This window comes from Umbelopsis ramanniana, assembly GCF_025399195.1.
Source record: "Umbelopsis ramanniana AG unplaced genomic scaffold K450scaffold_6, whole genome shotgun sequence".
In the NCBI taxonomy this organism is placed as follows: domain Eukaryota; kingdom Fungi; phylum Mucoromycota; class Umbelopsidomycetes; order Umbelopsidales; family Umbelopsidaceae; genus Umbelopsis; species Umbelopsis ramanniana.
This window is the reverse complement of record NW_026252092.1, coordinates 90456-111803: the sequence shown is the minus strand read 5'-3', so window position 1 is coordinate 111803 and position 21348 is coordinate 90456. Positions and strand designations below refer to the sequence as shown.

The window sequence follows — 21348 nt, the reverse complement described above, 5'->3', positions numbered from 1 at the left end:
AGGTGGTACTTCCAGACTATGGGCGATAGGACAGTGTCATGTCGCCCACATTTCTATGGCCATCATTGTTTGGGGTGGCGGCACCTCCTGAAGATGCGACGTCAAAAAAAGACCATAGCAGACTCATTGAGCTGTTGAGCCACAGTTGACATGCCATCTACAGAATGAAGCTTGTGCAACGATACAAGAAGGTGTGCATCGCTTCAAAATGATATGTTTTCTCAGTGACATTCTTAAATTTATTACCTCGTGCTACAGTCAGTGGTCTGCTTGCATCGTGGAAAATTTTTTTTGAAATTCGATCGCCGGTGGACACTGCCTGACCATTCACAGCGCACCCGTCACAATTGGAAAAGAAGATATAAAAATTTCGTTGAAAGGATGACAAATGGTTCAGTCTACATCTCCCCTCCAAGACTTCTCTCCTCCAAACATGGGCAAGACTGTACAGGCCATCTCCAACGTCAGCGAGACTGAATTCAAGGAACAATCTTTCAATGTACCAGACCTTAATCCATTTGAGGTGTACATCAAGGTGAAGGCCTGTGGGGTATGCCACACTGATTTGTACAAATTGGTTGGTAAGACTGATGTCGTAGCTGGCCATGAGACAGTTGGTCAAGTCATTGAAACTGGATCCCTGGTCAAACACCTGAAGGTTGGTGATATGGTTGGGTAGGTAAAGCTTACATGCGCAATTCGAATGACTTTACATGATTTAATGAACCCAAATTTCTTCATGTTTATCCTCATTATTTACTTGTAATGGCTACAGCTTTGGCTACTTGAAATCGTCTTGTCTGGATTGTGAGCAATGCTCTTCTGGAAACGAAATTCTATGTGCCGAGCGTGTTCGCTTTCCTGAAGGATTGGGAGGATTTGCCCACCAAGCGGTGTTCGACGCCCGATTCTGCTACAAGATACCCGAAAACATTGAGGCAAAACATGCTGGACCTCTCATGTGTGCTGGTGCTACTGTTTTCTCTGCTCTCTACAACTACAATGTTTCACCTACCCATCGTATTGGCGTTGTAGGAATTGGTGGTCTTGGGCACTTGGCTCTCCAGTTTGCAAGAGCCTGGGGCTGTCATGTAGTGGCTATTTCGACCAACTCGGTAAGTGATGGGTGGCAATGAATGAAGCAATGTGAGCTATGTGTGCTAACATAACCATAAACCCAGAACAAAGAGGAAGAAGCAAGATCTTTCGGAGCTCATGAATTTTGGAATAGTAGTGAATTCTCAGATGAGCAGCTTGAAAAACTGGACAAACTTGACTTCATTCTCAACACAGTCAGCGGAGATTTGGCTTGGGATCAGTACTTTTCTCTGTTGAAGCCCAATGGCACTTTTATCTTGGTTGGCGTGACTGAAAAGCCAATGACTTTCAACGCTGGCATCTTCCTAGGATATCAATTGAAATTCGCAGGTTCCCTTGTAGCAAGTCGTAACGTCAGCAACTTAATGTTGAAGTTCGCCGCAAGACATAATATCGAACCTCAAATTGAGGAGTACCCTATGGTAAGTGCAGAAGGGAGCTGACAATGGACGATCGCCTACCTATAATTGGCATTGTAGCACAGTCTCTAACCACCTTTTTCGTTATAGACTGCTGAAGGTACGGCACAGGCGGTACAAAGAGTTCGCGATAACAAGACACGTTACAGAGCTGTGTTGATTGCTCCAGAGTAACGACAAATTAGACAAGAAGGAGAAATACAAGAGGGGTCGATGCATCGGCGTGTAACCAAAAAGAAAATGGGAATCAATGGCGTTTATTTATTTTTACGTATGGTGAGGCCAACATGGAAAATATGTCGTCGATGTAATGTGGCAATAATAAATAAAAAGTAGGTGGTTTGTAAAGATTTGGCCACTACGGCGTGGAAGAGTAAAAAACGGTATGAGGAGAAAATGGCAAACGCTTGGTTAGGCAAAAAGCGGGTCGTAAGGAGACAGCAAACTTAAACAGGTTGGCGCACAAATACGACCATGATCGGCAATTCTGGTGGTGAAGCTGTTGTGGTTACGGGCTCGCGGTCTTATTTTCCTAACGAGCCATTTCTTTTTCACTTTTTAATCTGCTTCAAAAACCCCCTTCCCCTCTTCTCTCTCTTCTTTTTCTGTTGTTAATCATCTTTTCATTTACTATTCCCTTCACTTCCCTCGCCTCGCTCTACATTGGGAACGCTGTTTGACCATGTTTTCTCCAGACAAATGGGAGGTTCTCTCTGAGATTAACAGCGTGCTCTGCATCACAATCGTCTGTTTCTTCCTTGGAAGAAAACTCTCTTCACAACAAGGTCCAGCGCATTATGCCCGTATCCTTGTGCTATCCCTTTTCTCGGTATCCTGGGCATTCAATTTGATTTCAACACTTCTTGTCAGCACAAACAACAACAACATCTTATCATGTAGTCTTAGCATCTTCATGTGCATCACACTCTATGCCATGAGTAAGATTCTAATATATCTGTTTCTCATCGAAAAGGCAAGTTTATTCTATCGATATATCGATTTTTCTTTCTTTGAAATGCAGCTCGTGCTTTTTTTTTTGTGCTCCCATTTCGCGCTGTAACATCAACATGTGTCACTAACAAATCTTCTTTTAAACAACAGATTTATGTTGTTGTATCCAATGAACAATCAAGATATGAAAGCAAGCTATATCGTATCAATATAGTATTGTTGCTACCGTATATTGCTATCTTTATACTGATGATCGTGTACCGCACTGCTTATATCATGGACGACGGCACCTACTTTTGTCACATCGGTTTGGGTTTGCCTGCCACATTATCTTTGGTGGCATATGATTTCTTTATCACAACGTATTACACACTCATGTTCTGCAGAATGTTGATTTGGCCTGCCGAAGGTGCATCCGGCGCACCAGGTACTCAGACATCACTTCGTTATGTTGCCAAACGCAATCTTGTTGCTGCTGTTGTCGCCTTGATTGTCTCCTCCGCCAATGTGGTGATTCTAATTACCTTGGATGGTGTAGAGCGTGGTCTTGTGTGCTTAACTTCGTGCACATTGGACGTCACCATAAATGCGACTGCCATCTTCTGGGTTACTTCCCATCAATCTGAAATCGAGCATCTGAATAGACAGAGGCTGGACCGCAAAGTCAAGCTCGAAATCAAGCAACATCAAGAAGTCATCATCATGCGCGAAATTGCCACTCGTCTATAAGTACCAACCCAACGTCACTTGGTCTGGTCCATCTCAGATAATACTTTTGTTTTGCCATCATCAGTCTTTTTTTTAATCCATTATCCATTTTGTTCCCCTCCACCCATTCTTCTTGTGATTAGTCTTCCTTTACATAATTTTTTTTTGTGTGATAACCTTCTTTGATTTACACCTTTCAGTCACCTCCTTTTTATCCATCGACTCTTTTCCTTTTTTCTATTTTTATTATTTCATGCGATGTGATTTGCCACGACCTCTTCAAAAGAAAAACAAAAAGATCGCAAAATAAAACTCCCACTATTTTTTAACTACTTGTATAACATCTTCATTATTCACAATATGGTGTAAGCCGACTCGTTGTGGATTATGTTTCGCTGATGCTCCCCACACCAAGGCATACTTGAAGTCTTCTGCGAGCGATCGATGGATTGCATGACAGCAGTGCTCAACCGTAGCTCCGTTTCGAATGATCAATCCGTCACTAAAATCGGGTAACTCTCCTCTCTTCTTGGTGTATACTCGCAGCAAGTTCAGATGCTTCCATATTTGTTCGACAAGGTAATCAAGATTGAGGTCCTGTTCGCAAGATACCACAACCGTATTATCTTGCCTTGCAAGTCGATCGACTTCTTCTATCGTGATTTGATCAATCTTATTGTAGCACTGAAAATAGATGGAAAGTTGGTTAAAGAATATCACAATGAGCCTTACCAGCTCGCTTTTCGGCGTATGTTTGACCGCCATTGTGGAGAAGGATCGACACTTACATATATGCATGTTAGATACTTTCTATTTCCAAGCACAACATCAATAAACTGATCGACAGTAATGTCTTCGCGGATCAGCACATCTGCATTAAATATTTCTATGAAAAGAAATAGTTTGTTACTGTTGAAGAAACAGGTTGGCTATATTAGTCCTTTGAACTATACTTACTATAATCGTGGAGAATGTGCTGCACCATCTTTTCATTAATTTTTGTCAATTTCACTGTTGCGTTGATGGTAATGCCACCTCCAGTCTTGACTTTGAAAGCAACGTTTGGTCTGCCTTGATTGAGTCGGATGCCAACTGTTTCCAATTCTCGCTCCAACTGTGCTCTAGAGGCAAAAAAAAACATTTGACATCAGCAAAGAAGAAACGTAACCTCGTTCACAGCTCTCCTAGATCTGCTTACTTTTGCTGCTCACTCTTGGTAGCATCAAGCATCATCAAGACAATGTCTGCCGTCCGTGCAACTGCAATGACTTGTCTACCTCGACCTTTGCCTTGCGACGCTCCCTCAATGATACCAGGTAAATCCAGCAGTTGAATCTGAGCGCCCTTATATTCGATTTTACCAGGGATGCACGTCAAGGTTGTGAATTCGTACGATGCAGCTATAGACTCCGTCTTGGTGAGCTTGGAAAGAAGTGTTGATTTACCAACAGAAGGAAAACCAATGAGCGCAACACGAGCATCGCCTGATTTCATCACATCGAAGCCTTCACCCTAACCAAGTCGAGTTGTGTCAGTACAATCTGCCCCCAACCGTGCCAATCTCGTTCCAATTCGAGCCCATTACCTTTTCTGATTTCGTTTTGGATCCTTCTAGCAGCTGGACACGATATTTCGCAAGTTTAGCTTTGAGCAGACCAAGATGGTATTCGGTGGCTGTAAACATAGAATAGACCATGTTAGCTAGGCAATCATAGCTATGGCTGACAGTTTCGAGATCTTACCCTTGTTCTTTTGTGTACGTTTGATTTCATTTTCAATGTCCTGGATCTTTTCTAGAATTCCCATGTTGGCCACAAATCACGGTCAATAGTTTTTGAGATTTGCGAGTTTAGAAAATTGTAACAAAATTTCGAGCCAACCGCCCCTGCACGTGAGCAGCTCACTGAGAGAAAAAAATTCCAGTGTAGAAAATTTGCGCCAGCAGGCAGGCACCAACCACTCTAGCAGGCCATTATTGCAGCTACCCGAAGTACATCATATTATATAGGCTTAATAAGCAAGCTAATTACATCTCGAAATGTTAGCTCTCATTTATCGAGACAGATCAATTCTTGAGCTGTAACGGTTCGCTAGATTGTTATGATTCATTGGACCGATAGCAATAGAATACTTTTGAAATATACGAGCTTACAACTCATAGGTGAATCCAGTTAATAAATAAGAAAAACTCCAGCGACGCTCCTTTCTAGACTTACTAATGCAAAATGTAAGAATCATAAACCGCAAATTTATGTTCACCCTTGCCCTGCCCAAACAGTTTTGTTATAACTTAGTTCTTTTAAAACCTCAGTGACGATACTATACTATGTGAAACTGCCAATCTCCTTCTTGGAGGAGACTACTATACGGCATATTTTTTTTGTGGATTGACAAATGTAAGGGACCCTCACAAATCTGCATAATATATATTGCCATTTTATTTTTAAAGCAATGCTCTTCGTTCTCCTCCTTCGTGGCCTTTGACCTCAGGATAACCTGGCATATAGTTTTGTTGCTATGAAATTGAGCAAAAAAATATATGTGAAATTGGTCTATAAATTGCATTTGTCCACCAAGTCTTGTATTTTGCTTGTCCTGGATTAAAACTAAAAAGTTTTGTTTTACTTGCAAAGTTATGTGTTGACGTTCTGGCCCATTTGGTAGATCTCCACTGCAGGGTGGTATGATGCTAATAAAGGTTTGGGATTTACACGCCAATGAGCATCACTTGGGTTGGATGGCAGTAGCGGGAAATGCCATTAAATACTGAGACAAATAAATAGCATTGGATCCAAAAAGAAGCACTCATACAACTTAAATTTTTGACAGTTGTTACCATTCTGAGACGCAACCGAAAATTGCGCAACAAATACGCAACCATAGGCAAATTTATCTTCTCCTATAATGTTTATTTTTCGCTTTTCTGTTTTAAATTTTAGCGGTAGACATGTACGCACCGCTAAAGTTTAGTACTCGCCCATGATGACTGATGAAATCTGAGTTGCTGACACATCGGTGCGTTAAGAGTCACGTGAGATTATTCATCTCTGCTGACTTTAGAGTTGAGTAAAAGTACTTAAAAGTCGCCAATTTTCGCCAAATCCAGTTTTGACACATCACATCAATTTCCTCTACAATGGCTATCAAAGTTCTTGGTTTGGCTCAGTCCACTTGTACTCTTCGCGTCGTCGCCGTCGCCAAGGCTCTTAACATCCCCCTTGAGGTCGAGGCCGTTGATTTGGCTAAAGGTGCCCACAAGTCCCCTGAATACGTTGCCAAGTACCAACCTTTCGGTCGTATTCCCGTCTTGGTTGAAGACGACTTTGTTCTCTACGAATCCCGTGCCATTTGCCGCTATCTCGCCAACAAATTCCAAACTAAAGATACCGTTCAGTTGATCCCTACTGATCCCAAGGAAGCTGCTTTGGTTGAGCAATACATCTCTGTCGAGACCTCCGAGTATGGCTCCGCTGTTGGCAAGTACGTTTTTGAGGTCGTTTTCAAGCCCATGAAAGGTGGTGTCACCGATCCCGAAATTGTCGCCAAGGCCCGTGAGGAAGTCATTGCTGCTCTTAGCGTTTACGACAAGTTCTTGGAGGGTAAGTCTTACCTCGTCGGTGAGAGCTTCACTTTGGCTGATATTTGCCACCTTCCCTATGGACATTATGCCTGCCAAGCTGGTTTGGCTGATGTCTTCGATTCCCCTGAACGCCCCAACGTTGCCCGCTGGTGGAAGACCATCACCAACGAGGCTGCCTGGAAGGCTGCCCTCGGCCAATAAATGCTTTCAATTGTTACATAGTTCCTCTCAAAATATAGCACACCTGTTTCTTAATAAATTGTTGCTATGATAAACATCTCTTTGCGAAAAAACCGGAAAGTTGTGACGATATGAGTTACTATGCGCTTGATTAAACCGGCATTGCAAAACATGAAAGTTATTGATCCCACTGGAGCCCTTCAGTAGACAAATGTTGTGTAACGTCTAGACATGGTATGTCAAATCCAATTTTTTTTTTGGTATTGCAAAAGGCGCTTACTATTTTATTCTCAATGATCAAATAATATCAGTGTCGTTTCTATAATGTTATATACAGTCTTCAATCTGGCTGGTTAAGGGTGATAGCGAGAATGGGTGATTTCATTTGGTTTAAAAAGTCTTTTCTGGGCGAGCAGTAACATCTTCAAGCTTGCTACCGAGTTTTATAACGTTATGACGCAACACGCGAGGGTCGACACGAAGCTTCTTGCCCAACTCCTGAACTGTTGCTGGATTAGCGTCGAAGTGCATCAACCAGTAACTGAAAATGGGTGGGGGGAAGGTCACGGGTAAAGTTAGTTATGGTCATGCTCGGTTGCAATACGAGTTCAAATATGACAATGGCTACATACTGTCCAGAGTTGAAGTATTGTTGATGTCTCTTAATTCTGTGTGGGAGGATTCTGCTTCCCCAGTTTTCAAAGCCTCGAACAACACCGCCCTTGTCGAGGACTTGTACGGCTGAAGTTTTGAGTAAATCTTGCAAGTTATTCTGTGCGAAATGCGTCAGAGTTGATTCGGGTTGAATTAAACGATTCCTGGAAACAAGTTTCTCACCTTGACAAGATTGCTTCGAGCTATGCAGACCAATTCGTAAAAGGGCATAATGGACGACTTGTGTTGAGTGAATGATCAAACTAATCGTAAACAATTTTTTTTTTTCCAATAACACTTACCAAAATTTGAAATCCCGATCAATCTAATGTGTGGCCGCTAACTTAAGGCACGAACCAACTTTTTGATCTTTCGCACCATGAGCGAACAACAAAGTGTTTTATTTGTATGCCTAGGTACGAAAAGAATACTACGAAAGATCATTTGAATATTCCAGCTTGACTGACACTATCATGCCAGGTAACATTTGCCGATCGCCCATGGCTGAAGCGGTGTTCGCCCACATGGTCAAAGAAAAGAATCTATCAACCGAATTTGCCAGCATTGACTCTGCTGGAACAGCTGGCTATCATGTATGAAGGGTTTACATGAGATAAATGACTAAAAACATTAAAGTATCCAAAGTAACCATCCTCTTCCTTCGATTGATAGGTTGGCGAGAAGCCAGACTCAAGAAGTGCTGCAACTTGCAAAAAGCATGGTGTTCCTGTCAACTCCCGAGCACGCAAGGTCAGATCCTACATATCAACGTTTGCAAAAGTTGTTCAGTGTAGATTAATCCAGAATTCATCTTCACATTCAGGTCTCAAAAGCAGATTTTTCAAAATTCAACTACATTTTGTGTATGGACGAATCCAATCTCTCTGATCTAAAGGTAATCTCCTCTACACTGTTTCAATGAAGGTGAGAAAAATTGGACGTATCAGCTAAACAATCACGACAGCATATGCAACCATCGGGATCAAAAGCAGTTGTTCAATTGTTTGGAGACTTTGATCCTAAAGGCGAGAGAATCATTCGTGACCCATACTACGGTGGGGCTGAGGGATTCGAGCACAACTTCAAGCAGGTTACCCGAGCCAGCGAAGGATTCCTTAAGCATCTCAACTTGTTATAGACACGGCAATGCTTTATATACATTTGGGAATCCTAGGGGTTTTTATTTTCTTTTAGTGTAGACATAAACATATCTAGACACATCTATGAAGCGAAGGAAAATGGATTATAATTACAATAGAGACAGATTCGGGAAAAACTTCCCAAAAAGCTTTTTCTTTTTGTTCATGTTGTTCTTGTAGTGAAGATAAACATTGCTGGAAAAAAAAACATCTATAGGCACAGTCGATTACAATCGTCGTGCCTTCTTGGGTCGGCAGCCACCGAATGGAACAGGAGTGGCGTCTGTCAATTGCTTGCATGAGTTTCCGTAGGTGGCAACAAAAGCTTTGAAGGCAGCGTCTCTTCCTGGACCGAAACCCTTGAATATAATATGATAGTTGACGATTTGAAGATTCTTCTCCTGCATTTTCGCGATGAGCTGAAGAGTAGCTTGATGAGCAGCTTCATAACCGCTTCTCGCTGCCTTCTTAAATCCGGCAGTACCTCCAGAGGTAGATGCCAGAACCTGACCCTTTGGGCTGGTGAGTGTCAGAATGGTATTGTTGAAGGTAGCGTTGATGTGAAGGCGGTATGGTCCATCACCCAAGTACGAGGTGCTCTGCAAGTATGCTGCGACGCCAGACATATCGAATTCTGGCTTGTCAGTCTCAGTTTGCTGAGCACTGCTGCCTGGCTTGGTTATGTAGTCGAATCGATCGCCGAGAGAAGATTCGGGTTTTGCAGATTTGGCATCGGCGAGAATATCTTGCAGGGACGACAAAGTGTTGCCGGTACTGTCATTGCTTACCCATCGGGTTTGTCGGAATCCATTTAAAGCAGGTGTAATGTTGGATGACTTGTAACATGAGCTAGCAGCGCGAGCTAACGACCACATGTTGGAATGTTACAAATAGCAGTGTTATGTTTGGACCCACGACAAATTTATCTTTGACTTTTTTGAACCTGGCCAAAAAAAAACACATCAGGTAAATGACCGTCACAATCACGTGGAATATGGCAGGCTCACCAATTAGCCATTGTAATTTCCGTAAACCCTTCGCGTTGCCTTGGAAGAAAAGCTTATAATCATTAACGATAACTACTGTCTTCATTCCAAGCTCAAATAATGACAGTGACCTTCTAAAATGACGTCAATTGGCTAGAGTGAAGCTTGCTGTTATCCTTATTATATCATCATCACCCTGACCAGGTATTCCTTTCTCTTCGCTCCATTGAATCATTCCCTGTCTGATTGCAAAATCTGTACGTGAAAAACGAATTTCTTGCTGTCGTTGCAAAACACATAATAACCTATCATTCGCAAAGTCTTTTTAGAAATAAAGTAAAAACAATTTTTGACTGATCTTTAAGGCGTATTTAAGTTTCCTTCAGCCAGGGGGTATTTTTATTGTATATTTGTACAAGGTGGATGTATTTACTGGATGTATTTACTGGATGGATTTTGTCAAGGATTCCGTAATCATGGTATTAAGTTGGTTCAAGACTCTCTGACATGATAGTAGATCACTATGTAGGGAATGGAAATTAGCGCAGAATTCATATTTATAACATAAGGACTTCATGAATACGTACCTGACGTTCATTTGCTCTAACTCGCACCGGCCTTCAAGTGCTTTTTCAAGTAGCGAAGCGACTGGCAGCACTTGAGCACCTTGAGACGCATTATCTGCTTGTGCACCATTGCTTGGCTTTGGAGAGCATGCTGCTGATTCATCCGACTTATCATCTTCATCCGATTTCGTTCGCTTTTTGGGGCTAGCGGTCAAGTCCACAACAGCGACATCTTCATTGACATTATTCCATGTGCGCTTGTTGTTTGGTGTTGTGGCTGCCTTGGCACTAGAGCGGTTGACTATGTTACCACGAGGTAAGGTTTTGGTGTCCTTGGAGCCCAGTGTTTTCTTCGAGGGAGTTCTTTTAGTACGTGTAACTTGCTCGTCAGTTGAGCGACCGTTCTGGCGTTGAGGTGACATTATATTGCTAGCAAGCGTGCTCATTGTATCAACATCTGGTGGGATGCCATTTTCTGTATTTTCCATTATACGACTAGTACCATTATCGCCGTGAGGTGGGATATTCATCACCACATCAGCTCGTGTGGGCGGCGTATCGAGAGCCATCTGTTCTAGACTGGCGTTTGAAAAGGTCTTTTCCTGTGATATGCTAGTCGTGCTAGGAAATTGATCTGCTTGTTGGGACGCATTTAAGGAGTCTACATTTTGCAATGTAGTACCAGCCAACATGTGTTCCGAATTGCTAGAATTGTCTGTGGCGGACGATGTGTTGCTGGCATCTGACTGTGAAAGTTTGGGTCCACTCTCTGGTGACGAAGTCGACGATAGACTTGAAGTGTTTGAATGTCTTCGATTCTGTCTCGTGGGGGATGAATGTCCACTCTTGATATTCCTTTCCCCTTGTGTTATGGTTTCGAAAATGCTGGCAAATGATGCGCTTTCAAGGACAGCTTGGCATGACCTTTGTCGTTTGATTTGCTTCACCTTCTCTATGAAGGGGCGGGAGATAGCTGCATCTTGGGAACAGATTAGATTTGATGTGCACTGAGCCCAACTCTCTACTGTTTGATCATCAACTGGCCATTGCTCAAGTAGGGCCATGATTGACGACATGAAATCAATCACCTATTTCGCAAGAGTATGTCAGCGATTGGGAAAGGGTATGTGGCGATGATAATGTATGACGACTTACGTATAGTTTGATTCCATCGGGTACAGTGGTCTCACTATCGCATAAAGCCTTTTGAAAGCAAGATAAATGCCGTATGGCCACCGCCACCCGTGTCTTGACATCAATGTTGGTTAACGACATGCACTTCAGTACATTAGAGAGATAGTGATTCAGTGCAGCTGCCAGCTCTGGAAGGCGTTCATATGGATCCAGCTCAAATTGAATGGTCTTCGCAACCTGCTCTTGCACTGGTAACATTGCCAACAGTATACTGGGCCTGGGTAAACGAAATATATGCTCAATGCTCGTATCCAGTAGAACTACCATGAAAGGTTGCATAACGTACCTATTGGCAGGGTCGAGTTGCACATCCGGTTTCACTACAGATCCATTTGATCGATCAGGACTTATCTGTGCGAGCTGTCCCATACAGAAATCAAGCCAAGAGATGACACTGAAACCAGTATTTAATTTCAAGTAAGTTTCAACAACATCATAAATTGAAACGTACCTGGATGAAATTTTAGTGGTGTCATCTGTATACAGAATTCGATCAATGTTGGTGCGCAGGTGTCGAGCAATGTCCGTCAAGCAGTTTGGCATAAGATTAGCAATCGAGTTGAAAAGACCCAACCAGTTGCACATAATTTTTTCGCTATGTTTACAAAGTAGTATGTAACTGTACAGTTCTGAGTGCTGGGATATGGGCCTAAGTCGAAAAGTTTAATAAAAGGTCGTTATCCCTGTCTACGGATGAGAAGGCACTCAACCTACCTTAATGGATAACACAGCAGTCTCGCGAGTGCCTGTTTGATTTCTTCCGTTTCAGACAGCGAACATTTGGCACCGTGCAGGGATCCTAGCTCGTGACGAATACAAGAAGATGCTAATGAAAGTATTTTAGATATAAGTCGCTACACTGCATTGTTTGGAATCTGTATCTTACCCATTTTGAGTTTCAAAAGCAGTGCTTCACGAAGGTTTTGTTCTGGAGAGGTGGTGGGATAAATGGGGACAAAGTCGGACTCAATCAGAGTAATAAAGTCCAAAAAGCTTTCTGAAGATTGCCGACAAGCTCCGGACAGCTCGCAAATGGTTTCAACATATTCCTCGTAAGCTTCTTGTGGATGAGAACTTATTCTAGCTACAAAAATAGAAAGACAGTACACTGTATTGCGAAAATTGTGATGAGAACCATGTTATCAACTTCAGCAGGTTATTCAATGCAACATTATGTCTTACCTATTGGCACAAACTTTGTCCGCTTGAAAGATTGGGCCACATCATTATTATCAAAAAACTCTTCGCTTAGAGACAGCTCAAAAGATCGAAGTGTAAGGAAATCTGGGGATAATATGTCCATCATTGCCTTGAGAAGATGTTTGAAAATAAAGAGCCTGTCTTTGAATCCTACTAACATTTTATGGAGAGAATTACTATACAGATCGAAATGACATGTTTTCAAACCATATCACAAACCTGATCGACTGTTGTCTGCTCCTAGGATAACATATGCTAAGAATTCCAAACATGTATGGATGGCATCAATGTACGCGCTAGATGGACGGATCTCCTTTTGGTAGAAGGTACGGTAAGTGCGTATCAAAGCCTGCCAGGTTTCCATATATGATTTCTACGGTGGTCGACATGGGTTTAGCACTTCCACATGCAGGCACGTCTAATATTCCTGATCACTATACCTTAATTGTCAAATCAGATCGGTTGTCCAGTTTGACAACAGCATGCCCAACGCCAGCTTTCAGAGCCTCTATAATAACTTGTTGATGGTCGCGAATGAGATTGGGTGATATAGGTAGTACATCAGTTGCTTGGAGGTCCATTCCACGGAAGAACACATTGACGAGCGACATCCGGTTAACTTCTGTTAAACGCACTTTAGCATCAAATGCAACGAAAGTCTCAACATCTGTTCGAAACTTACTTCGATTGTGTCCTCCCATCAAAGCAGCAAGGGTGTTAAAGAGCATATCCAACACCACCGGCGATTTGTCTTTGGAAATCAGTGATACAAAATCTCGAACAACAGCATTGAACACAAAAGCTTGAGTGAAGTCTTCGTTGCAGGCGTAGACAAGCGATATCCATGTCCTCGTGGCTGCAATTCTCACTGATACATGCTTTTCCTCCTTCAACCTGGATCAAAGAGTAAATAATCGTGTATGCCTTTCGGATGTAACCTTGATCAACCCCACTTACCCTGCCTCCAATGGAAGTTTGACTAATTTCAAGCGACTTTCGTGTAAGATATGGTTGTTCAACTTAAAATTGTAGATGAGGGAGCTGAAAACAATTCGGATTTAGCCATTATTTACGAGTCGATATCGTTTCATGCCCTACTCACCTCCATGCCTTGAAAGTGTTGATATTTGAATCGCTCCTCCGACATTGGAAACTTTTCTGTGGCAAGCAATCTCGGATCAGTACAAGAAGATTCACACCAGTCCGTCATCTGCAAAGACTTACCTCGGCAACTCTAATCATGCCATTCAGATATCGGCTTCGATGCAAGTTGGTGCCCATGACCATAATCATCAGTGCCCATATTTGCATAATGTCATGGTCTGAATGACAAAGGCTTAAAACGGAGCACTTCGCTATTTGCTCGCTCATTTCAAATACTCACCTTCCGGAACTTCCTCTATAAGCCTCGTCATCTCCTCAGTGAATTTTACTGCATGATCTCTCAAAAAGACCTAAAGATGTGATGAGCGGTCTATACATAATTTAGAGTTTATGAGCGCAGTCGTACCTGAATGGAAGAGTTCAATATGGTAGGTTCACCCCAGATTTTCGGCAACATTTTTGTCAAAATGACGGCTGCTTTCCTTCTCAACGGAGATATTGAATGAGTCAAGCACTGCACAATAGTGATGAAGCAACAGCTCGCCCACGTAGCCCATCTACTTGTATCTTGTGTAAATATGATATCCAAAGCCTGAAGTGTGAAGATGGTCAAAATGCATTCGTTGGAAAGTGATATAGGATGGTAATACAGATAAAGCTTACTGTGAGCGCCTCCATTTGAGCTTTGGCCGATTTCAACCGCGGATTTAAGGCCGATATGGCAGCTTTTGTGATTAAAGGAACATGGGGATCCAAAATACGCTTGCTTACTCGTTGCATCGCTAGACACCAAATACAAAGGGTATAGATGCTCTATATATGCCATTAGCATCTTTTGATACGCACTGCAACAGAGAGTGTCGGTTTCTCACCTTTGCCTGTGTTTCATTAAGGGTCTTTACAATAGAATTAAGGGCTGAAGATACATCTGAAGCTGCAGTCGAAGGAAGTTTCCGGATATAGCATTAGTTGTTACCCTTATACCTGGCATTAATGACTAGCGGATAACTTACCTCCAAGTTTGCCAACAAGAGAACTATAATTGAGCATAAAACCTATACACCTTACTGAAGTTTGTTTTCTGAAAAATGACAAGCCCATCAGAACCGCTGATTCTATATCGCTTCTATATGCAATAAGTTTACATACATAACTATACTGTCGTTGGATTCCATATCTTGAAGGCAGGTTTCAAGGGCGGATCGAACCATGCCTTCAGTAACGCTATCGGCATTTGGTTCCTGTTTGAGCGCTCCATAGAAGGATGAATATGCGTGCAGTCTGTCGTCTTCCCTGGCCACTAACAGTCTTTGAATATAGATGTCCAAGCTGGTAGTTGACCCGTCACTGTTGGCTATGGAAACGGCGCTGCTGCTATCCAACACAACGGAAATTTCGTTTTCTGGATTGTATTTAACTGGAGAACATGTCGCTTTCAAAATGCTCCTCGGTGTGCCAGTTTTTCCGTTGGATGGTGGCGTACCAGGTCGAGATTGAGCATTCGATGGACCCAGCCGAACTGGTGAGAATGCAACCTTTTTAGGGGTTGGGCTTGAAGAGATTTGTGGATTCATATCTATTCCACGAAAATACAATAGCAAAGCAAGTGCCTGTCGAACAAACCACTGCCGGATCTCAATTTTGTAAATAAGAGGCTGGCCAAAAAACGTAACTTGGAAACTTTGCGCACTACGCGTGAAATGGACGCGACTTGCACAAAACGCTGGAAAATTCCACAGGCAGTCACAGAGCAATTTGATACACCGTTGCCTATCATCCCAGGCACCGAGAAAGCACTACCCCACCCTGGGAACCAGAACAACTGGTGGCCACCCCATGCTCTCAACTTCCATTAAAACATAGACTATACTGTTATATTGAAAAATTTGAACATGTATTGATTTGAACAAAATTGACACTGATCATATTTACATTGGTCATTATTATGATCCATCCAAGAGGCGAGTCATTATTTTACTGATTACGAATATACGATTTTTTGACAGATGAAAAATAAATGTGTGTGTGTGTGTGTGTGTGTGTGCGTGTTTTAACATTCTAAGTGTAAAAAAAAAAGGGTAGGCAATTAGTATATGCTGAAAGGAACTTGTAACTCGCTGTCTGTACGTGGAACACCGTCTGTACATGGAACACCACCTAGCAGTTGCTCGATATTCCATCAAGATGATGCAGCTATACTTACATCCTATTGCGACAACATCTTTATGAATTTGAGTTTGTGACTAGCTTGAAGACCTGGGTGGTACAACGCCATGTTCGCAATCGACCAGATAGCCTGAAACATTCAGGGCACCAGCTATGTCGGTAGAAAACCGAGTGGGAATAGCAATAGTTTGGTGAGCTTGACTGAGACATTTTTTTAGCAAAAAAGACGAATAGTGAACCTGGAGTGTGAGCACTTTGTGTTTGATAACCATTGTTTTTGTTGTGGTCCGAAAGCGGCAATGATAGAATAAGGGAAATTTGGCAAAATAAATCTATTTTGATAAATGCCCGTGCTTTCGACCATTTTATTACAAGTAAGAAATACTCATAATAAGGTTAAATAAACTTCTTCATAGAATACAACTCCTAGCTTGGGAGTGAATGAACAGCATAGAGCTATGACATGACGTTGGCGATATGCTACAAGTCAGGATTAGACAAGGATACTCAGGGATCGACCGAAAACAATCGAAGTTGTACAGCTGACAAAGTATAAATTTTGATCAAGCCTATTGCCCCCACTCTTCCTTACTTCCCTTTCCTCGCCATGTGCGAATTTTGCAACTTCAAGTCGAGTCCTCCACCTCCCCCACCTCCTCCAGAAGAAGTAAAATCAGTGAATGTATATCATGTTGACTTTGTCTGTAAACGCTAACGATTTGATAAATGCGTAACAGCCGCCACCGCCGCCGCCAACACCTGCTCTCCCAGTCTTACCGCCAGAGTACAAATTTTACTTCTATTCCAATGGCCCACCAGCGGAACCAGGTGCTCTACCTCCGCCGCCTCCACTACCACCGGTGGAAGTAGTCGAAGAGAAGGTAAGGGTGATTCAAAAGGACGGTGTTTATAATAGAAAGATGCTAAAATTGATCATAATATATTATCAGCCTGAGCCACCAAAGCCCACCTGGTGCTCTCCAAGACAGCCTGAAGCAGAGAAGTGTGTCATAATGTAAAGCGAGGCTATGAGCAGCAATACCGTCAATTACAGTGTACTTTTTCAAATATGTATAATTTTCAATCCATGTAATGTATCACAATTAAACGCGCGAATTTACAATTCCGTCTCCTATGTGGATTGGTTGTATGTGGGAATAAGCCGATAGTTTCAGTTTATTAATACTTTGTTATAGTTAAGCATGCAATAGATGACGCAAGATGTTTGAAAGTGAGGTTAAGTGTGCAAAATGTCTAACTTTAGAAAGTGAATGAGCTGCTAGTGATTGGGAAATGATAATGTAAAAGTGCATTTATATTCTTGTTGTAGTTTCCTCTTGCTCTTCGTCCACTAGGTCGACCACTTTCGGGTACCTGTGACTTGGTTTAATGCGCAAGCTGGCTGCGAAAGTAATCAAAGCAAGCATGGAGAGAACCCCGAAAGAAACATGGGGGCGAACTTTCTTAGGAATCCATGTGGCGTGATTGGAATAGTCCCATAAGATACCGCAAATTGCTGGCCCTATAGCACGGCATCCACTAGAAACGCATTGAGAAAATCCATTGACTGCTCCTAGAGTATCCATTCGAGGTGAAGAGTCGCTCACAATGACCATCATAGAGGTAAAGGCAATAGTGGAGCATATAGTCTTGAGAATAAGACAGGCGATTAGACCAACCCAGACCCATTGTTTAGTTTCGTATACGCCATTGAAATTAGGAACATGATACAGGTAGCGAACAAATCCTTGCAAGAAGTCAACAGCAGCAAAGCAAGGCAAACAGAGTTGGAACAATCTCAAGATGCCAAATTTGCCAGCTAGTCGTGGCCAGATAAATAGTTGCACAATCAAAGTCATGAAACCGGCAACTGCAAGAGAAGCACCGATCTCCTTTGAAATAAAGCCCATTCCTCCATTGTTTCTAGAGGTCGATAGCCATAAAGAATACAGTTCTAAACAGTGGATGTTAGAGGAAACATTACAATTTTTACCATGCATGAGAGACCTTACCATCATAGAACACTCCGTGTAAGGCAATACATCCAAAGGCAGTCGACGCCAATATGACAGGCTGAGTGATAGCTTCTCTGAAGGTGGGTTTGCGTTCCGATTCATGAATGGTCGGGGTTGGCGAGCACGTTGGTGAATGCTTCTTGCCGTTAGGAAAAGTCGAATAATTGGCTTCACCCTGAGACAAAAGCCTCTGTTCTTCATCTTGTTTCTTTTTCTTGTCTTGAGGGCGTTTACCCATAAGGGTCTCCTCTAAAAACAGCATTCCAAAGATCCACCCACAGAAGCAGATGCAGGATGCGATAAAGGATGGCAAGAAATAGCGATACGTAGTCAAAAATTCAGTGATCCAGCCCAAATTACCAAATACAGTTGGATAGTTCTTCACAGGATCTGCTAAAAAGCCACCAAGGACTGGGCCAATGACTGACCCAAGTCCAAACATGAAGGGAAGTAAGGCAAACGCTTGTGCACGATCGGCTTCCGAAACGTCAATAGTCAGCTCGGCGATCATAGACTGTACGATATAGCGCATGTTAGCATCTTTCTGGCACAAATGCGGGGTGTATTAGCTCATATGTTACCTTTAAGACACCATTATTTCCATTCTATCGATTAAAGAAAAAAAAAAAAAGTGTGAGTCACTTTTTGATATAGCACTTGGTTCCACAGAAATTGCGAATCTTACCAGGACTCCACATAACGCACGGGAAATGATGGCCCAGGCGAAAGACTTGCTAAGGCCAAACAAAAATATACTGATCATGGTACCAGTCATTCCGAATAAGATTACAGGTCGTCGACCAATACGATCCGAGAGCATGCCCCAAGGTATGCCTACAAAAGCGGGAATCACATGACATGGAACGGTTAGGAAACCTAATTATTTCATTCATTGCTGACGAAAAGTAATAGGCCACTATAGAATCTCTCTTACCTGTACAAAATTGAGCAAGTGCGAACGAGCTTGCAATCCATCCTACAGAGTACCCAGCTCTCTCTTCCGGTATACCAAAATCACGGACAAGGAACACAACGTAGGGAAATATTATAGTAAAACAGATTGGCTCTGTTCATTCCGAATGAATATAGAGTTTTAAATTATGAGGATGATGTATAAAAATTATATGTGTACATATAAGTATGAGTGAAGGTTGGTCAAGGTTGAATTAGAGAATTGTGTAATGAGCTTTCATTTCAACAAAAAGTGAATCCGCAGTACTCACCTGAAAAACGACAAATACAAATAATCAAAAGCTGCCTCCATGGCAAAGGCTTGTATTCTGTCATTCAGAAACTGTTTTCGAAAAAGCGAAAGAGAATAGGAACGGAACAAGTGAGAACTTTCTGATTCAACTTTTTTATATAAAATTGAATCAGTTGGGCCTAAAAGATTTTCCATTGAACACCGCACCCCCAGAATAGTAATTATGAGTGCGAAGCCTATTACCATTGTTGTAAAGAAAAGACCTTTTCTTGATTGTAGTCCGTAGCCAATACAGCTTAGCCTTTGGTATTTCTCAAAATGAAACCTGAATCCTCCCTGCAGTCTGCAATTTTAATCAACTCATTCCAACTGACTAATGCGTAGTTGGGGTATATTCTGGGAATTACTTTTCCCGTCATGCGCTACCGTGAGCAACAGTATGTCACAAGGAAATTTTCAAAAAGTCTTATAATTTTGAAATGAGAGTCATTGTTGGGCTCAACCACAGTATTTATATTGTCTGCTTGGTGGCACACGCCAATTCAAAGAACTGACCGTAGCGATAATCATACATTGATAAGATATGTAGTTAAGGCAATAAGTCATCCCCTTTCTCCCTTCTAATCTGTAATAAAAATAGGACTGTGGTGGGTGTACTTTCTCAGTAGTGACCATCCTCTCTCAACTCATAATAGGTGCACAGGCGATGTTCTAGATTGAACATGTGCCGCGGTATGCTGATTGCTCAGTTACTCCGCTGTGTTTTTTGAGCATGTATGCATTAGGGATGTGCGATACAGGTGATAACAAACGTCTATGTAATGCATTGCTAGTCGTGCTCTGGCAAAATTCAATTGGAAATACTTTACTTTGCTAGGAGCTGTTTTTTAAAAAAATAAAATAAAATTGGAATGCAAAACAATCAAACGTTTTGAAGAGCCTTTCCATCTTTTCTTCTTCTATTCCTAAACTGAACTTTGCACTGCAATAAAGAAGAAATGTACGCATCGTTGATCTAGCGCCTCTTTCTACAGTAAGCTTTCAACTGCGGCTTGTTCGTCTCCTTTAAATTCCGCCAATGCACTGGTCAAGTATAACAATGGTGAGTCACAAGCGTATATTCTGCATATTCTTTCTGTTTCCTTACTTGATAGCGTTTGACCGTCCGAATCCCATGTCAACTAGCCGTGCTAAAGCTTCTGGTTTGACGCCATCTGGGAGTACTTCAGCATTGGGGTTCGCATAGACTTCCGTCCAGTATTTTGCCGTCTGTTCGAAATCTTCTTTATCCCTTTTATAGTGCGCAGCCACTTGTGCATCCTAATGAGATGATGGTAATAGTGTCAGAGATGAAGGCGTAATAAAAAAAATATAAGTATCTTCGCAGTACCTGAGGATCATCAGGTTCAGGAGTGGACAAAAGACTTTGAAGAGATATCAGAGCTGATTTTAGGGTCAGTACCGGAGTCCATTTATCTTTAAGGATATCCTAATGACATGGGTTGAAAATGAGTGTTTGCAATGATTTTCATGTCATGAACCGTGTTGCTTACGAGGCATATAGCGCCCTGTTGGTAATTAGGAGGTTAGATCTATGGCGTCATATGTAGATTAACAGTATAATCTAGGGATACATACAGTCTGAGATGATATATTGGGATGATACACTCGGCTGACAAACTTCATTTTTGGTGGCAAGAACGGGTACTCTGGCTAGAGATAGATTGCGTCAGTTGAAGATACTTTCGCTGGATGTCAATTCTATACAGGAGATATTTACAGGCACAGAAACATCGACCGTGAAAAGCCCGCCTGTGGAGATAACGCACAAGCTATCAGCGTATGCAGTAATCATGATAATAACCAGTCAGTTAAATACCTTCGTATGGAGTGTTGACTGGGCCAGATATTTTGGCCGTCATATGGTCTACGTGGAAATTATGGTTCCATGATCCGATTAACGATTTAAACACTGAGCGGGTGATGCGTCATGGCCGCTCCATTGAGATCTACTTACTCATACTCCCGTCTTCTGGTAATATGACTTCAATATGGGCTTCTTTGTCTTGCTCTATTGCTAGGATCTCTTTTTGAACTCGTTTCATATTGGACATCTTAGGCGTCACCTATTGAAAAACGTCAAACCGCATAATGTTCAGTTTTTGCCAGTTAAAGCCCCGTCAC

At 42.1% G+C, this 21348-nt stretch overlaps 11 protein-coding genes across 11 annotated transcripts; 5 read left to right on the top strand and 6 right to left on the bottom strand.

Moving 5' to 3' along the window:
• Positions 1 to 105: 105 nt before the first annotated feature.
• K450DRAFT_224099 (uncharacterized protein) lies at positions 106 to 1733 on the top strand. The gene is made up of 4 exons (XM_051586163.1): positions 106 to 675; positions 776 to 1115; positions 1182 to 1520; positions 1608 to 1733. The coding sequence occupies exons 1-4, from the start codon at positions 389 to 391 to the stop codon at positions 1689 to 1691; spliced, it is 1050 nt and encodes a 349-aa protein (XP_051448082.1). The 5' UTR covers positions 106 to 388; the 3' UTR covers positions 1692 to 1733.
• A 374-nt stretch (positions 1734 to 2107) lies between these two features.
• Positions 2108 to 3346, top strand: K450DRAFT_224097 (uncharacterized protein). The gene is made up of 2 exons (XM_051586162.1): positions 2108 to 2490; positions 2619 to 3346. Exons 1-2 carry the CDS (start codon positions 2200 to 2202, stop codon positions 3195 to 3197), a joined length of 870 nt encoding a protein of 289 aa, XP_051448081.1. The 5' UTR covers positions 2108 to 2199; the 3' UTR covers positions 3198 to 3346.
• On the bottom strand, positions 3346 to 5015 carry K450DRAFT_224091 (uncharacterized protein). Its single transcript, XM_051586161.1, has 6 exons — positions 4919 to 5015; positions 4762 to 4850; positions 4375 to 4688; positions 4134 to 4297; positions 3965 to 4062; positions 3346 to 3860 (listed from the first exon to the last, which is right to left on the bottom strand). Exons 1-6 carry the CDS (start codon positions 4980 to 4982, stop codon positions 3495 to 3497), a joined length of 1095 nt encoding a protein of 364 aa, XP_051448080.1. The 5' UTR covers positions 4983 to 5015; the 3' UTR covers positions 3346 to 3494.
• A 1067-nt stretch (positions 5016 to 6082) lies between these two features.
• On the top strand, positions 6083 to 7178 carry K450DRAFT_224090 (uncharacterized protein). Its single transcript, XM_051586160.1, has one exon. The coding sequence runs from the start codon at positions 6313 to 6315 to the stop codon at positions 6955 to 6957; it is 645 nt and encodes a 214-aa protein (XP_051448079.1). The 5' UTR covers positions 6083 to 6312; the 3' UTR covers positions 6958 to 7178.
• A 1-nt stretch (position 7179) lies between these two features.
• K450DRAFT_224087 (uncharacterized protein) lies at positions 7180 to 7855 on the bottom strand. Its single transcript, XM_051586159.1, has 3 exons — positions 7774 to 7855; positions 7569 to 7708; positions 7180 to 7477 (listed from the first exon to the last, which is right to left on the bottom strand). Exons 1-3 carry the CDS (start codon positions 7819 to 7821, stop codon positions 7327 to 7329), a joined length of 339 nt encoding a protein of 112 aa, XP_051448078.1. The 5' UTR covers positions 7822 to 7855; the 3' UTR covers positions 7180 to 7326.
• A 96-nt stretch (positions 7856 to 7951) lies between these two features.
• K450DRAFT_224084 (uncharacterized protein) lies at positions 7952 to 8842 on the top strand. Its single transcript, XM_051586158.1, has 5 exons — positions 7952 to 8006; positions 8071 to 8183; positions 8263 to 8340; positions 8414 to 8485; positions 8555 to 8842. The coding sequence occupies exons 1-5, from the start codon at positions 7970 to 7972 to the stop codon at positions 8726 to 8728; spliced, it is 474 nt and encodes a 157-aa protein (XP_051448077.1). The 5' UTR covers positions 7952 to 7969; the 3' UTR covers positions 8729 to 8842.
• Positions 8735 to 9655, bottom strand: K450DRAFT_224083 (uncharacterized protein). Its single transcript, XM_051586157.1, has one exon. It carries the CDS (start codon positions 9602 to 9604, stop codon positions 8957 to 8959), a length of 648 nt encoding a protein of 215 aa, XP_051448076.1. The 5' UTR covers positions 9605 to 9655; the 3' UTR covers positions 8735 to 8956.
• Positions 9656 to 10039: 384 nt separating this feature from the next.
• On the bottom strand, positions 10040 to 15009 carry K450DRAFT_224078 (uncharacterized protein). Its single transcript, XM_051586156.1, has 20 exons — positions 14925 to 15009; positions 14793 to 14834; positions 14652 to 14713; positions 14443 to 14592; positions 14186 to 14371; positions 14060 to 14129; positions 13900 to 13997; positions 13778 to 13833; positions 13633 to 13716; positions 13358 to 13569; positions 13116 to 13297; positions 12895 to 13048; positions 12658 to 12828; positions 12362 to 12583; positions 12190 to 12301; positions 11927 to 12124; positions 11762 to 11869; positions 11437 to 11692; positions 10303 to 11369; positions 10040 to 10236 (listed from the first exon to the last, which is right to left on the bottom strand). Exons 2-20 carry the CDS (start codon positions 14827 to 14829, stop codon positions 10158 to 10160), a joined length of 3504 nt encoding a protein of 1167 aa, XP_051448075.1. The 5' UTR covers positions 14830 to 14834; positions 14925 to 15009; the 3' UTR covers positions 10040 to 10157.
• A 1283-nt stretch (positions 15010 to 16292) lies between these two features.
• Positions 16293 to 17165, top strand: K450DRAFT_224075 (uncharacterized protein). Its single transcript, XM_051586155.1, has 3 exons — positions 16293 to 16612; positions 16683 to 17034; positions 17142 to 17165. The coding sequence occupies exons 1-2, from the start codon at positions 16553 to 16555 to the stop codon at positions 16962 to 16964; spliced, it is 342 nt and encodes a 113-aa protein (XP_051448074.1). The 5' UTR covers positions 16293 to 16552; the 3' UTR covers positions 16965 to 17034; positions 17142 to 17165.
• Positions 17087 to 19281, bottom strand: K450DRAFT_224067 (uncharacterized protein). Its single transcript, XM_051586154.1, has 6 exons — positions 19184 to 19281; positions 18895 to 19026; positions 18646 to 18794; positions 18542 to 18565; positions 17958 to 18474; positions 17087 to 17899 (listed from the first exon to the last, which is right to left on the bottom strand). Exons 1-6 carry the CDS (start codon positions 19245 to 19247, stop codon positions 17259 to 17261), a joined length of 1527 nt encoding a protein of 508 aa, XP_051448073.1. The 5' UTR covers positions 19248 to 19281; the 3' UTR covers positions 17087 to 17258.
• A 707-nt stretch (positions 19282 to 19988) lies between these two features.
• Positions 19989 to 21339, bottom strand: K450DRAFT_224063 (uncharacterized protein). Its single transcript, XM_051586153.1, has 8 exons — positions 21182 to 21339; positions 21044 to 21091; positions 20945 to 20976; positions 20803 to 20877; positions 20718 to 20732; positions 20555 to 20653; positions 20312 to 20484; positions 19989 to 20247 (listed from the first exon to the last, which is right to left on the bottom strand). Exons 1-8 carry the CDS (start codon positions 21276 to 21278, stop codon positions 20193 to 20195), a joined length of 594 nt encoding a protein of 197 aa, XP_051448072.1. The 5' UTR covers positions 21279 to 21339; the 3' UTR covers positions 19989 to 20192.
• Positions 21340 to 21348: the final 9 nt, after the last annotated feature.